Raw genomic sequence first — 17,081 nt, forward strand, 5'->3', positions numbered from 1 at the left:
TGGCGTTTACGTAAGGAATATTCATTGTCAATGAGTACCCAGTCGAATTTAGCGCCAGACTATGGAACACGAATGATAGCCAGCTCACCGAGGCAATGATCGGAAAACAGCTGAATGGACTTCGATACTAATAATTCGTTCCTAAAGTCGGTAGCTGAATGCTAGACCACGCAATTTTTGACAGGGACCAGCACCTATTGCCATCTCGATAATGGGTGATATGAATAAATACTAGCAAATGCTTTAACTTCAATTTTGTACAGAAAGGCCTAGTGTAAATGTACGTGGAGTTTTTGAAAAAAAGTATTCCCAGTCTTTATTTTATATCACCCGTTGAATGACATCTGACGACAATGCCCTTAATATCTGAGAAAAAAAATTCAAACAATTTTTTGACGTTAGAGAAATGACGATGAGATATGAATTCTTGTCCTGGACACGTTTACGAACTGAAAGTTCAATACCCTTTTTGAAAGGCAACCATCTTTTGAAATTTATGAGCAGTAGGCCTATTCGTTGATATCATTGAGACTACCTTTGGAACTCTGGAACGGATTTGGGTTTCGAAGTTTAAAAGAAATCAGATTCAGTGGAGAATGATGATGACTTCCTCAACTTTCCGACTCATTGCTCTTCTCGCGGCTCTGGCTGGCATAGAAGCGGGTAAGTGGTTGTATCCATTTCTGTAGCCGTTTCTTGTCATTTGCATATTTTATAAAAATTTCGATAAATGTTTGTGACTCGATGGAATTACAAAGTTTCCTGTGAAGCTTGGTGTAGTAGTCGAAAATGCCCCCACTGGAAAAGTATCCGGCCCGACTGTATTTTGGCTGATTATGGTACTGTGTATATGAATCTGTAGAGAAAACAACCGTCTATATCTCAGAGATTGAAAGCGCATCAAATCCTTTGTTCCCCGGACATATCCTGGGACATTTCATACATACATATACGCCGGTAACGTAACTGTCGCCTTGTCATTCATAACATTTGCGAGTCCTGTTTTCGCCAAGCCTTCAACAGATACAAAAAATCCACGAACGGCTGGCTTCCGGCCGATAAAGTTAACTTCCTTCAATTGACCCAATTAGTTTCAAATTTATTCAAAGATTCAGCAGCTCTTTCTGTGGTAAGTCACATTCCTTTTTATCGGGCTGCAAAGAGCTAACATGATTTTTGCTATCGTAGCTTACACTTTCCTGGACCACAGTTATCGGCACGGCGTTTACACCATACAAATTTGACTACCGACTGGCTGTGGTCGCCGAAATGACGTTGTCCGATTTTATTTTCAGGTGCATCCACCACACCAACCTTGGCTGCGACCGTACCTGCTGCATTGGCTGGATCGACAAGCAGTCTTCTCTATATACAAATAACAAGCACGGTGTCCTTCAGTTGCACAAATGCACCCGGTGTCGTGTCCATAGGATACAAATGGTTGAAAGACGGAGTCGTTTTGAATACAACCACGGCCAGTGAATTCAACAAGATATTCGCTTGGAGTGATAACGGATCATACACGTGTATAACAACGGAAGTCATGGCGGTAGACAGTATGCCCTCAAATCCTGTGGTCGTAAAAGCTGGGGGCAAGTATCAAAACAAATGTTTGCATTTGGTCCTGACGCCGACGCTAACTGGGTCGCATTGACCACCATATTGTTAAGCCATGTTATGTCATATAGCCACCCTGTTTTCTTGTAGCCCCCCCCCCCCCCGCAGCGCCATGTCATTTTTAGACGGAAAACCCCCATGCCAAGAGATATTTTGAGAATGGAACCCCTCCTCAACCACATGGGTGATATAAATACAAAATGCTCGATCACCTAATTTCCTCAGGGGATTAAATTCTTGATTTTCAAACAAGGATTTTCGAGGTCGGTCATTTGGCCTAACACGACCATCATGGCCGCGCCGGACTTCGCCTTCGCTTTTCTAATTTACGCCCAACATATCTTTTCAGGCCCAGTCCTTGGATCGGAACTCGAGATCAATCCCCTGGACATAACCAGCCGTGGGGCCACTATCACTTGGAAGAAACCCACAGAACCATCAGACAGCTTTGCCATTTACAAAGTCGTCTTAAAGCCAGACACAAAAGGGGCGATCATTATCGTTCCCACGAAGGATGCGACAAACCCATCCTGTGCTTTAACGAACCTTCAATCTCACACGGTGTACACAGTTACAGTATCCACTGAGACCGAAATCGGAAGTGTAAAGGTTGAGGGCTATTCAAAATCTGCGTTGTTTGTTACGCGGGCGGCTGCCATGTTGCACCTCCCCGTAACCATGAACATCTACATCACAAGTGCAGGTATGGTCGCCCTGTTTGCCTCGGTCGTCGCTGGCATTTGAATGGAGAATTTTAAAAGTAGGGCAAGTGGAACTGTAGCTGTGTGACACCTGTGTGTCCCACTCTGAGCACGAACGATTTATCACTGTGGGTAAAGGTATTGGTTTACCTTTGCAACACAATCGAAACAAGGCCCTCCCATTGGCACCCCCTAAAAGCGCTACCCACTGCCCACCCACTACCCGGCCAGTACCTCTCGTTCCGGGCCATATTCCGTGTTTTATTGCTACCCTTCTCGACTGGATGTTGCTGCCCGTCCCACTACTATACACTGTGCAACGGTCTACCCGGGTGTCTACCCGTGCAAACATTACTGATTTTTAGAAATCCACAGCACGATAACAACAAATAATGTAAGCGTAACTCTTTTTTATTGCAAACGTCCACCACCAATGTCCAAACACATAACAAATACATACTACACCAAACTCTGGACTCTGATACAGTCGTGGCGGTCATTGTTCCTTTGTCACGCTTTATCCTGACTGCTTATATCACATAAAAACATGATTGTGTAATTCACACAAAAACGTGATTGGCGAATCACTTAAAAGCAGGATTAATAGTACAATCACGGTTTAGCTTGAATGAACCAAATCACGTCGAAGTCTGATCAAATCACACCAAAACGGGATACTATCGGCATTTGGTTACCGATTTTTCGGGAGCAGAATTATTTCACACTGTAATACTGCAGACCTACCTAAAACCAGTAAACTTCTCATGTTATATTATGTGAATAGTCATCTAGTCATAGGCAGAGATAAGCCTAGAAACCTCTGAGGTAGGCTTAACATTTGGTCCAGCGGCGATTAACTACCGGTAAACAATGGAAGTAAAGGGGGCGAGTACAAGCAATCCCGAGATATGGGCTGCACAGTGATATGGCCCCAAAGGTACTGGGTAGTGGGTGTGTAGTGGGTAGTGCATGGGTAGTGGGTGGTGCTTTTAGGGGGTGCCTAGGGGGTGCCCCTCCCATTACAGTGTTGGAGGGGTACAATCGGATAAACATAATAAATGCGGTCCTTACGCCCCTCAAAATGGCTCGAACTAATCTTTTGTATGTTTCTTTTGTGTCGTCATTTCCTCTCCAGGTAAGCACGTATTTTATTAGGAAAACCGATACCTTTAGCCACCGTAATGATAGCGTGTACCATAAATATTAGCCAAAATGTTAGAATCACAGATCGTGGATAAATTGTACATTTTAACATGCATAAATGTTGCGGTATTCAAACGGCGATTCATCTTTGAATAAAATCTTCATGTGAGCTTTGTCGGACACGGATCGATGAACAATTAATGATATAAAATGTAAGTGGACCACGGCCTATTCGTCGTTTCTACTGCTTTAAAGGGACAACTTGGGCATGATATGTGTTGATGTTACATACAAAATTGGCTTCCGGCAGTACCGTGACTTCTCCAAACAGGATAATTGGAGAAAAAAATATTGAACTGCATTGAACAAAGATGCGCTAAAATGGGGTGGAACCATTGTCCTGCCTGAAATTCACACGTCCTGTCCAAACCTGCCTAGCAACACTGGCAAAAATCTTTATTATATACGTGACACTAGAAGTGACGGTACATGGTGGCCAGGTAAATACCACGCCCAAGTTGTCCCTTTATGGAAACCACCCGGACTATAACGCATAGAATATTGGAACATTTTGTAAATAGCACATGTCTAACAACACGATTGCGACCTTTTCACAATAGAATATTTTACTGCACATATCAATGTTTTGTGTCATTTCAAACGACAGTCTCTTTACAATATTCCACAAGCCTTTGGCTCAACTTGAACATGGACTATAGCCTTATTTGATTTACATCTTCATGAAGAGAGAATTCAAACGTCTTTATTGCAGACCAAAATGTGTCTTTTATGGCATTTACGCTGTACAGTAGAACCTCTCTATTAACGACACTCTTTGGACTGACAAATGCGTTCTCCATAGAGACAGAGAGGTCAAAATCAAGTTAGACAACCAACTTGGGACCAAAACAAGCATCTTTAATAAAATGGACATCCTTTTTAGCGAAGTGTCCGCTAAGGGAGGTTCCACTGTATATGGATCTCCAATTGGTATGTCTATTCTGACGACTCAAGAAGCGTCAGTGACGTGTCTGAATGAGACAAAATTTGGAACACAGAACAGGAACGAGTTTGCTTTATTCATGACAGATTCTGCCGCAAATGATATGGTGATGTCTACTATCTTCCACATTATTGCTCTTCTGACACTGGTTGACATCGAAGCGGGTAAGCTGTTGACCTGTGTGATACATATTGACACTCAAGCCTGTGATCCACTCCTACGACCCGGACTCCGTTACACTCTGATGGTTTAGAATGTATGTGATAGCCATTCCATAAATCTTTTTAGCTTTCGCATTTTACGAATTTCTGAAATCACGTGAGGTGGCCGTGTAATCAGGAGGACCTCTTTGACGCAGTGGCGGAGGAACTTCTTTCTAAACAGGGTGTACTATTCAGAGTAGCAGCGATAATATTCAAGCAGAGTAGGACGGCGCCTCATCACACTACTGTCACTGCGCATGGAGTATGGTTGTACGCGTGCAAATCATTCAAAGAATTAAAGGCATACGCCGTTCGTTAAAAATTTTGAATTTGTAACTGAATATTGGGGAATAAAAAATGTCCAATTGCAGAAATACGTAAAAAATATAAATTTCAACATTGCCATTGTGTAGACTGATATACAAATACTATGAATACCAAGTTTAAACAAATTCGTATGCATAATAACTGCAATACGGCATTGTGTATTAGTGGATTTCTATTTAAAACTGGACCACAAGTAATTACGAACGGTGTACCTCCTTTAAGAGTTGACCACAGGCACCACCATTTTGGCGAAAACTTGAAATCCTCCAACAATTGTGAGGTGAATGCCAATTTAAATGGTGAGAGTCAGTTCTCTGGAAAACAAAGAACCGACTCCCACCCTTGAAATTGGCATTCACATCGTTTTGAAAGGGTGAAACTACGATTCCATTGTTATTTCGCAGCTAAACTCGCTAAACCAACCTTGAGCACATCAGGATCTGGACTTGACGGATCAACAGGCAACTTTCTCTACTTACGAATGAGCGATTCAATGTCCTTCACGTGTGTACAGTCGGAAGCGGGTATAAAAGAATATCAATGGTTGAAAGATGGAGTCCTTCTCCAGACAACATCAACCAATTTACTCAAGAAATCGTTCGCTCACTGGACGGATAACGGGGTGTACACGTGTAAGGTAATAGCATCCTCTGGCGTGGCAGACAACAGTGACCTCTCCGAGCCCGTGGCCGTAAAAGCTGGGGGTAAGTATCTAATTACCGGATATTACATTCGAGACTCATTTTCATCCAGCAGTTTATGCGTCCCAAGCTCAATATGTGTCCCGGGGTTTGACCTCTGGACCCGGTTGTTCAAACCGTTGCTATCTGCTAACGGTGGCTTAGCGGCCGCTAAATCACCGTTATTTTACCTTAGCGTGCCACAAAGTTTACACCGTTAAGCTTAGCTGCCACAATACCACCACTAAATCAGTGAAATCACAATGACTCTAGTGCCCAGTGGGGTTTCGCCAAGTTTTAGCGGCACCCCTAGGGTTCCACTCAGTTAAGTAGCGGTCACTAAAATTTAGGAGTCGCCAAAGTAATCAGACTTTAAACAACCGGGCCCTGAACTACCAGAGGTATCCCGTTCGTCGGAGCGGCTTCGAAGAGTTCACGGCTTGAGGGTGAAGATGATAGGGTTTTAAGGTTGCCAACCATACCTAAAACTCGGACACATAGAACACATAGCTCTCGATCGGAGCGCATAGAGCCAACATACCCACCAGCAAGGGGGTCCGTGAGGAGGCTGTAGTGGCCGCATTTTCTCTTGACCATTAACACCCCTGGGATATACATAACTGAGCTCAGAGCGTTACGAAACAAGTCCATATGCTTGGATCGGGTGTTTGCGAGTCGACTGTACTAGATAACGATATTTTCCAAAGAATTGCCCAGGACGTGGCGGTCGTTCACATCCCGCGAAATCCTCCCGGCCCCGAGTACGCCCTAGCGCCTCTCAATTTCATCATGATATTTTCAGGCCCGCTCCTCGGCTCGAGAATAGTGATCGTGGCCTCGGATATAACAAGCAATGCCGCCACCATCACTTGGGCGAAACCCACAGAACCATCAGACAGCTTTACCTCCTACAAGGTCGTCATCTCGCCAGCCACGGAAGGTGCAACAGCTTCTGTTCCCTCGAAGGACGTGGCTAACCCGTCCAGTGTTTTAACTAGGTTACAACCTTACACAATATATACTGTCACCGTGTCCACGGTGACAGAATTTGGAAGCGTAAAGGTTGAGGGCTACACAAAAGTAGGACTATTTCTTACGAGATCGGCTGCTCTATTGCACGGGCCTGCAGCCATGAGCATCTATTTCACAGGTGCAACCATGGTCGCCCTTTTTGCCTCAGTGGTCACTGGTGTTTAAATGAAGAAGGTGTATCATGTACACTGTAGGTATGACACATGGATGTAGCTGTGTGCACCTTGACGAAATAGTACAGATCATTGCAACAAAACAGGAAAATCTTAAGACACAATACCAGTACCTGCTGGCAGTATCGATTTCACCGAGGGGCATCCAGATAAAAAAGTACTACAGTGGAATCTCCTTAAGCGTACACCTCTCTATTAAGGACACTTATTTTGGTCCCAAATTGGTTGTCTCTTCATTAATTCTGACATCCTCTATAATCAGCACACCTCCCTATCAAGGAAAGCCTTTGTCAGTCCAAAGTCCCAATAGAGAGGTTCTACTGCATTTGTCGGCATTGCAATTTTCAACTACTTGTAGTTCTGAAAGTTCAGGCCATCTTTTCGGATGAAACCAATGGCAACGCCAATAACGGGCAAAGTTATAACGTTAACATGCAAAGTCACCGACCTAGTGCACCCCCTCAGGCTTTATGTCGGGGAGAACTCCCTTTTATAGCTGATCTTAAATATTCCACCAACTACCATCCACCATGACTGCATGGGAATTACTGAACATTTATCGCACAAAAACTTATAGATAATAGGCACACGTACACGTAGTAACGATAGATATTGCTGTTTTTACTCATGTCATCATCCATTGATAGTTTTATACGTTATGCACATTTTCCCGCGTGAACCGACGCTTCTCTGCACCAACAGAACCATCTTCCTTCCGCAGGACCATATAAAATAATGACGACGTGGTTCTGTACCTGCTTGAATTGGCCGCCATTGCCTCCGAATGGCCACGACCACTTAAGTAGGCCATTTCATTATTTTAGGACGTTTAGGATCTCTAGTCACATGCAAGTTTGTGATATGGTTAAAATGATGCTTTAAAAACTTTTTGGTTGAAACATTTTAATTCTAAATGACATAGGTTTTTGTAATTTTACCCCTAAAGACAAGTGAGAACGAAACTATATGGCCCCGGCCATTTTGACTCCTATTACATTGAACAATCGCAGTGTATATCGCGCAGTGTATAATGCTCAGTGACTGATACAACATGGAGGCTAATGCTGGCAGAGAGAATATGCATGAATATTCTGTGTGCTTTGTTGTTTCTGTTGAATAAAAAGATACATGGAAGATTCAAACATGTTATTTCTTGATTTTTTAAGTTGTTTAAATATCATGACGCTGCCGGCAACACCAGAAGTTAGGCTGCAAACCTCCCGGTCTGCCAGAAGAGTAGGTACTAGTAGAATTAAGACAAATTAACTGAGTGTTGAGATTTCGCCATCTGGCGAAGGCGGTAGACTCTCTCCAACTTGTGATGCTTGAGACGCCCGAACAGGGGAGAATAACGTCGGTAAGTGAAAACTAGATAGTCTCCGGATCATGGAGAAAAAGCGCCTACCCGCGCTGGCGACTGTCGCCCGCACGCGTATGAAGCGCCACCGCCGGGTTGCGTCGTTGAGCAATTTTGTGCGTGAAATGGCTCGGAACCAGGTCCTGCGTGAAGGGCCCGGAGTGCTGGGCCCAGCGTGCTCGTGTCAAGTCCCTACACCGTCCGATGACTGTTTGTCCTTCTGGTTAGTTTTTGATTCTTTTGGTTGTTGTTGCCGGTTATCCATGGCTTCCATCGTGTCTCGGCGACCGATTAGGAAGTACCGCTCCACCTCTCCAATCCCCTGCGAGGAGGAACAACATATAATTAATCACTGTCTTTAAACGTAACTCAGTCAAAAGAATCAGATGGTTCATTCGCCACCGATGCCAGAAACATGTCGACTTACCTCCAATTGAATGACGTCACGCCTTTCTGTGATATACACGTGACCAGCCAACTTGTCGAGCCTTTCTTTACACGCTAAGGTGATTTGAATTTTCTGAGCTGCAAAGAATAGCGAACTCGTTATGGATGATGACAAAAAACCTTATTCTCATAATTAAGGGACAATTTGGGGTGGTAAATATTGTTTTTTCATACAAAAACGCCTACCAGCTGGGCCGCGACTACTCCGAACACGATCATCAAGTAAATAACTTGACTGCAATTAACAAGGCACAAGAACGGAATGCAACCGCAGATGTACCTGAAATTCGAATTCGAAACACAACTGTGGACATCGAACTACAAGGTGTCCTAGACGCTTCCTCTACCATGGCATCATACGCGTCGGTCACCCGTCCTATAGATGAGGTCCCGCGCTCAAAGTTGTCCCGGTTCTGGGGACATCGGGCCAACACCAGGCCATAAAGGAAATCCTCTTTGGCCGGCAGACATGTAATTAAAGGCACTGAATGACTATGAGCTTGATAACTAGCTTATTTGATATTCGGAACCGGTCTTATATCGGTGACATTAGAGTTCACTTTCCTAAATTTATTTCGGCAATCACATTAGGCCTACCACCAAAGTGATTTCGCTTGCCAGCGAGCGAGCCACCTACCTACGCCTGTCGACTCCATCTTGGAAGCAATTTGGACGGTATGGCCGAACAGACAGTACCGTGGCATCTTGTTGCCAACAACCCCAGCTACACAAGGTCCTGCAGTTAAAGTGAACAGATAGGCAGATGAGACAATCCGAAAAGCTGCACCAATTCTCTTTTTACCACATGGTTTTGAACTTTAATCATAGTTCGCGAGCAATGCACTCTCCAGTCCCCCAGATAAGTTGACGGAATGCTTTAAGTTCCTATTTATTATCGTTGTAAAATACGTTACACTTCTTCTGAATTAGCATTTTATGATTTTGAGCCCGGTTGTTCAAAGCTCGGCCATCTGCTAACGGTGGCTTGGCCGCTGCTTAACCACCGTTACATGTACATGTATCTTGCGTGCCGTATATAGCGTGCCGCCAAGTTTGTCCCGCTGTGCCACCACCTCAAGGGCTCTTCCATGGGGTTCCGCCAAGTTTAAGCGGCACCCCAAGGGTACCGCTGAGTTTTATTATCAGTCTCTAAACTAACAAGCTTTGAACAACCGGGTCTTGGTGTCTGCCTGATTTTTGTGATCGCCCAACAACAAATGGTCAGAATCCGTGCAGCCCTCAAGAGGCCTTTTCGAAGTCCACTTATTTATTCCGCAGGCAATATCATATAGGGTGTTCATGAAAACATGACACAGTTACAAGCTAGAATAGTTTTTATTTAGTACACATGTTAATACATGATGAGCAGTTGCATTGTGCACAGCGTGCCTGTAATAATTAGCCATAGAGGCAATATGTGGATCTTTTTTCCGGCATCGACCGTGGCGGCCATCTTGATTAAATCATATTGATCAGAACTGCCTCCGCACAAGATTGCGCATTGATAATGATCAGTTTCTGAAGAAGACTCGCTCTCTTCAGGTAGCACGGGGATTGAAATGGTCTTAAAGGGGTACGCCGTTCGTAATTACTGGTGGTCCCGTATGAGATGAACCCCCATCAGTAAACAGACGTCGGTTTATGAGATACGCGGGGGCAATGACCACCAGACCCTGCCACTGATGCAATGCCGAAGTGCAGTTACTATGCATACAAATTTGCTGAAACCTGATATTTATAGTATTTGTATATCGGTCTACACGACGGCAATGCTGAAAGTATTATTTGGTACGTATTAACGCATTTGGAAATTTTCACTTTCAATTACAAATTTCAAATAATTGACGAACGGTAGGCCTTTAAGGAATAGCCTTATTATTTCCTTTAATTTAGCGCAACAAGGTATTCATCACGACATACATGTAAGGTACTGGGCAGTAAATTGACGGGCATCCGGTCTCCCAGTCTATTGCATAAACCCGTGATAAATGCAGCTACGGAACACCCGCAGCCGCAATCAGTCCTTTGCGTTTGTCCTCGGCCACTTGACCTTATCAAGAGCGCGTTGCCGCAGGCAGTGGACGGGAGTAGTTTCTCCGTAGGGAATGGTCCGAGTCCGACCTGTTTTATAGAAGCTCAGTAGGTTTGCGCAGTGATGTCCTTGCCCGGGTTTGTAGGCATGAACTCATTCTTGAGACGATACCACCATTCAGTTAAAACATCTATGAATATGCATGGGGTTTGGTGGACCCAGCAATTTAGAGGAGAAATACATTTTTATGTAAGAGTATTTCATTTTGACTTGTAGTGAAAAAAATACAGTAAGTGCCGCCAATCGACTGTGCTGTCAAATCTACCGAGATATAAAGTTCAATGGAGACCGACTTCGCCAGTTCTTAACATGACCAGAGTCTTTCAATAAATATTTTACAGACGCTGACATGACATAACCCTGTCAGATTTGACTAAATAATTGTGTCCGCACTGAGAGGTATGTAAACGTATGATGGGATTGGGACGAGCATTTGGTACCATAGAACACCCACACCAAATTAATCGCCCAGGCAATAAATCACGCAATATTTGCGTCACCAGAGCAATATCCCGCCCATCCTTGAATCCGGTGATCGGAATGTTTGTCACGTTTCCATGACAACTCCATTCTGTCTGTTTACGATGCACATCAATGGATGCATCTGCATACCGATTGCATTAACGACCCTCTCGATCAACCGAATCGGTAGCAGGTACGGAATTATTTACCTTAACCAGGAACTCCTAGCAATTAAGAAAAGACGGCCGTGAATTAACCAAATGGTGGTTTTTGCGCAGCAGTTTATGGATAGAGTTTGCGTAGCGGTTTCACCTGTCTTTCAATTTCTTTGTCCTTTTTGTGGTTAATAGGCAGGTTCCGCCATCCGCACGAAATCCGAAGAACAAAATACGAGGGTCAGTGGTCATGAAGCCCTTTGAATTGGTAATTCATTTACGCGACACCATGCAGTAAATTATCTTTTATGCTTAGTTTGAGTATAGATTCCTGGGTAGTCCATTGCGTCATCCTCATGGGATCTCCTTATGGTGATGGACGAGGCCGGTCCACTGCGTCCGGAGTGTAAGTTTTAGGAGCAAATGGAAGTCTCGGAGATTTTGAGAAAATGGAAGTCACGGAGATTTTGAGAAAAAATCTTCGGTAAAAATTACATGTAATTTACATTCGTACTTTAATTGTAGCCACCCTGCATCATCCGCTTAGACTCCGATGCAGTCCATTTTGTCATCCTGATCGCCCGGGGCGACAAGACGAGGCCGGTCCACTACGTCCGGAGTGTACATGTACATTCGCTATGCGACCTTGCGAAACCGCCAGGCTTTCATCAAGAATGCATAGAAAGTGCAAGAGTGCATTGACCATAACTATATGTATGTCCCACAAAATTGCCGTTCTGAATATCATTCTGAATCAAGGCCACCGGGTATCGTTTGAGGTACGCACCTGCATGGGGATGGATCAGTTCTCGATATAAACGGCCCGGATAGCAAAAGCTCATATGGCAGGCAACTTACCAGAATGTAGTCCTATCCTCAACTGTAACTTATGCGTGACCATGTGCGGTATTTGCATTCTTTCTATGCCGTCCCTCAGATCCAGAGAGATGGAAGCTATTTCATTCGCATGCCGATCACCTGGAATAAAACGGTAAATAACAACTCGTCTTTAAAGGCCTGCTCCAATCGTGTTTATTATGTTTTCTTGTGGCTCAGGTCATCAGGAAAAAAACCGTAGTGCAGTTACTAATCACGCAAATTCGCTTAAACTTGTCATTTATAGTACTTGGTATACCCGTATACTCAACGGCATTTTTGAATGTATGTTCAGCATGTATTCACAATTTTCAAAAATTTGAACGAATGGAATAGGCCTTCAAAATACTGGCAGAGTCACCTATCAGAAACAGAAAAGAACTAACAAGTGTACATTATACATGTGGTATTTTAAGGCGAAATGATCATATCCTTCAAATTGGCAGTTTTTGCAAAGTCTCCGAAACCTCAACGTGAACACAAGCGCCTATATAATTGTTCGACCTCATGATAACTATGTCGATCAATAATGGGATAGGCGTTCACATTAACGTCTCGAGGGCTTCGCGAAACCTCCCTAATATCTCCGGATCCCGCCATGAAAACAAACTCACCATTTCTTCGCGGGACACCACTGGCCACCATATACGCGTCGCCTATTGTTTCTACTTTATAAACATCATATCGCTCTAAAACATTGTCGAAAAACTGATAGAGCTTGTTTAAAAAGTCTACCACCTGAAAAATAAACATTACGTCGAAGTTAGACATGAAATGTGGCTATGAGTGACACGCAACGTGAAAAGACAAGAGCGAGGTTTCGCAAATCTCACGAAAGAATTACGATTTACGAACTTTTAGTTCTGAAGTAACCCAGGTTCCATTTAGCAGTCAGTTGTATCCTCGGCTTCAGTCAAACTAGGTGGCGGACATGCATACTTATGTCCAGCTTTGCGCCTGTTGAAAATAACAGACGCTGCGACAGTGTAAACAAATTCGTAACGATACATGTAGGTGATTCGTCACCACGAATTCAGAATTCGCTGCGTCTAAGACATTTCATGGCTTGGTAAACTAATTTGACATTTCTGATGATCCTTCTAAGAGGAATCAGCTAGGAAAACAAAATGTGTATCGTTAATTTGTCAGATGAATAAAGATTTGCAATTCGTAATCTGCTGGGAATTCGTGAAATTTGCGAAACCTCGCTATTGTGGAATGAGACCTTTATGACGTACTTGCATGGGTGTACTTTGCGAAGAGATCGCAGTGAATCCGACCACGTCGCTGAAAAAGATGGTCACACCTTCGAACACTTCAGCATCCACGGTTTTCCGTTTCTTTAATTGCTTAGCAATCGTCTCGGGTAACATCCGGTGTAAGATGGCTTCCGTCTGCCTCTTCTCCTCTAGCAACTCTTCGCTATGGTGAATGAGATCCATGGAGAACTCAGTGATCGTCGCAACCATGCTGTAGGCAATCAGAGTCACGATCGGCAAGAGAATAACCACGAACGCCAAAACGCAACCTAAAGCGACGACTTCAGTATCGGAGTTTTTCAGCTCACTCGCGACCGCTGACAATGTTTCATTCTTTATGATGTCTGCAATAGAAACTAAAGTATCTCCAATATACCTTGTGATTACTTCCCATTCCTCGGCGATACCTTGGCCGGAAAATGACGTGTTTTTCAATAAAATCTGCTCGCTTATTTCGTCCACTCTGTCCGCGATTCCGCTAGTGTTCTTCAGGAACCCTTTATTGTAAAGCTTGTTGAACTCGTCGGAGTATCGCCTGGACAAGGTGACGTGCACACGCCATAACTCTTCGTACTCTATATACTCAATGTACTCCTCAAAATGAAACCTTGCATGTAACAAAATATCCCGCCCCAAGGTCTGCATCATGCTGACATCCTCAATCGCGCGCAAAATATAACTCCTAGAAACTAATTTCCGCCAAATATTTTCGTGGTGATTCTCAAGAGAAAGCCGTATAACCGTTTTACTAAAACTCGCACCAGCCGCGTGATAGAAATTGATAATTGTCAGTACATGATCCCCATACCTCCGTAACCACGTATCGGCGCGATACGTCCAAAGATAAACATGAAAATGTTCCTTGTCCGTGTACGTTTTGTTACCGTATGTGACCGGCTCCCATGGTTGGTTCGCTCGGGCCAAATCTTTATCCGTTTGGATGAAGTTTTCTGTCAACTGCGCCCTGTTCACTTTATTCGTCGTTAGATATAAAAGATTATCCATACGCTCCCGCGCAAAGCTCGAAGTCAACCGGTTATAGATGTCCGCCTCGTTCAGCTGATGTACGGCCAAGCCCAACTCCTCCTTGGCAAACACGACTCCGTAGATCGTAATCGCAGTCTGTATGACAAGGACAACCATTGGCAACAGAGGAACAGAAACAACCTTAGCTATCTGCAGCTTCCTCCCAATGCTCGACACGGGGTCTACATTACAAAATTTTTCGCGGATGATCTTGACTATCTTGTCATGGGTGAATAAGCTGTCGTCGGCAATGCTGGCAGTCCGGTTTGTGCATTCCGAGTTGGCGTCCGAATCTGTCCATTCGTCACTGCTTTCTTGACTGCTGTCGTGACTGCTATCGTCTTCGACTGGTGTGACTTTGTTGTTAGGCATTCTGAGGCTGTTGTTCTGGAAGAAAAAGAATTCATAGTAACCATGGTCACATAACAACACAGACTTGATAACTGATTGGCCTTCATACTTATACCAAAAAGAAATATCTATCTTTAAGCTTCCAAAAGATGGTGCATCCTTACCTACATCATACATGCGTTTGTGTCACCACTATCGGATCCACTGGGTGAGTGATTTAGCGATCTCAAGTAGTCCATCAGTGTGAAATCGTTCTTCAGATTAGTTCCATTGAAGGCGTCTCGAAATACTGCAGTTTCAGCGAATTTGCATGTATATTAAATGCACAGCGGCATTGAGTCTTTTAATTTTCCTGCGCCACTAGTAAATACAATGAACACGAACGGTTTTCCTCTTTAAAGGGACACTATAGGCAGCAGCTAGGTAGGCAAGTTAAAGGTATACAAAGTTACCACTAGGGGTCTCTCCAACCCCATAATACACAAGACAATTCCAAAGTGTACGAAGAATATATTTTCTGCCAAATCAAACATGACCCAGTGCCATTACTGTGCATATAAGCCACAAGAAGATGGTCAATTCAACCCCGCTGCACCTGCCTATAGTCCCCCTTTGATGTGTAGCAACATGAAGATAATATCAAATAACGATAAATATTTCGATCATATGCATAAGGGGTAACGAAATACATTACACCAATCCAAAAATCCATCCACAATGTGAGCTACTGATTTGAAAACAAAACATTCCTTTATACATGTAGATTTCGTTGTAGATTTTATAACTGCCAAACCTTAATCAAAAATATCTACCATATATTACGTATATTTTCTTAAAATTTATATAGCGGCGTAACTAATTATTGTACTATTGAAATGCGAGTTTCACCTAATAGGATCGATCGAATCCTTTCTCACTCATCTAATTAACGCAATGTAATTTACGAAACTACAACTCATATTACCAGCAAAGAATTCACTAGCTGCTATTGATTGCGGTCCGGCGTTCTCAGGAAGATGGGACGATTCTGTTACCTTAACCACCTACCGGCCAAGTGCACGTGGAAATGGTCAAAGTGTGTATTGTCCCATTCCGAGGGTCTTTGACACACAGCTATGTCTTTGACATCGCAAGACTGCTCGTCAAATCTTGTAAGTTATACTGGGATATATCCGTAATAATGAAAATAAAATACATTTACCATATAGCGATCTGTACATATTGATACGTACGTTACACAATTAGAAATGTTCAAATTCTAATTTTGTGAACGAACGGATAAGGCTAGCAACTATCAAGAACGATCGAACAACGCAAATATTTCTTTCTGGGCCCGTTTGTTCAAGACAGGTTTTGTCACTTACAATTGGTGATCCTAAGTCTAACATCCGATCGTGTCCAGGATTCTTAGCAAATGGAGGGGTTTAACTTCGCGCGTAAAACGTCAAAATCGTGAAGGGCAGGAGCGATCGCGAGGTGGTCTCGCCCTCACAATGTTGAAAAGGTTTTTTTAATCTGTATTTTTCCCAGTATTTCAGCCGTAAAATATCCGCACAAGCTTTACGCCTGGTAGAACATTGTCATGATGTCTCATTTGCAGGGGGATCAAACCCCTGTACACGCCCCCGACAAGAAAAAGAGAATTTGGAGACGTACCTTGACTTTCTTGTTGATAATCCACCTTCACTCACAGTAAGTGCAGGGCTCTTCCTGTATTTGAAATCTATCGGTAACCATGACAACAGTCGAACAAACACCTGGTGCAGATCTTTACCAAAGCGAGGCTATACAAATCGGCCTGGGTTCTTTCAGCTGAAATCTTCACCGTAACACTCATAATTGGCAGTAGTGGAGTCGGTGAAACGAAAGTTCTCCCGATATTAACCTAGACCGGACTGGCCCGTCCCACTACACAGCGGATCAGCAGACTATATATCATGGGCTACTGATAACACTACACTCCCGACGCAGTGGTATATATCGATCTTAATGCCAATATGAAATATATTGGGCCATGAAAATATGCATTTCAGAAGCCAGGTTGTTGATTGGACATGTTCTGGAACAGAGGACCTCAGGATATTTGACTGGTCATTTATTGCTCTGTTTGAAAACACAGCTACTATCCAGCCTTATAGCAGGACTTGGCAGAGCGCCCAAGACTTAGGACAACCCCT

At 43.6% G+C, this 17,081-nt stretch overlaps 2 protein-coding genes across 2 annotated transcripts; one reads left to right on the forward strand and one right to left on the reverse strand.

The window, feature by feature from the left end:
* The first annotated feature begins 369 nt into the window (after nucleotides 1-369).
* Nucleotides 370-7,513, forward strand: LOC135496791 (sialoadhesin-like). Its single transcript, XM_064786304.1, has 5 exons — nucleotides 370-663; nucleotides 1,296-1,592; nucleotides 1,967-4,628; nucleotides 5,399-5,698; nucleotides 6,477-7,513. The coding sequence occupies exons 3-5, from the start codon at nucleotides 4,388-4,390 to the stop codon at nucleotides 6,869-6,871; spliced, it is 936 nt and encodes a 311-aa protein (XP_064642374.1). The 5' UTR covers nucleotides 370-663; nucleotides 1,296-1,592; nucleotides 1,967-4,387; the 3' UTR covers nucleotides 6,872-7,513.
* Nucleotides 7,514-7,960: 447 nt separating this feature from the next.
* On the reverse strand, nucleotides 7,961-16,772 carry LOC135496790 (uncharacterized). Its single transcript, XM_064786303.1, has 7 exons — nucleotides 16,561-16,772; nucleotides 13,507-14,940; nucleotides 12,883-13,006; nucleotides 12,251-12,370; nucleotides 9,321-9,419; nucleotides 8,664-8,761; nucleotides 7,961-8,558 (listed from the first exon to the last, which is right to left on the reverse strand). The coding sequence occupies exons 2-7, from the start codon at nucleotides 14,923-14,925 to the stop codon at nucleotides 8,421-8,423; spliced, it is 1,998 nt and encodes a 665-aa protein (XP_064642373.1). The 5' UTR covers nucleotides 14,926-14,940; nucleotides 16,561-16,772; the 3' UTR covers nucleotides 7,961-8,420.
* Between the last annotated feature and the right edge of the window lie 309 nt (nucleotides 16,773-17,081).

The sequence above is a fragment of the Lineus longissimus genome, chromosome 12 (genome assembly GCF_910592395.1).
Source record: "Lineus longissimus chromosome 12, tnLinLong1.2, whole genome shotgun sequence".
NCBI lineage: Eukaryota > Metazoa > Nemertea > Pilidiophora > Heteronemertea > Lineidae > Lineus > Lineus longissimus.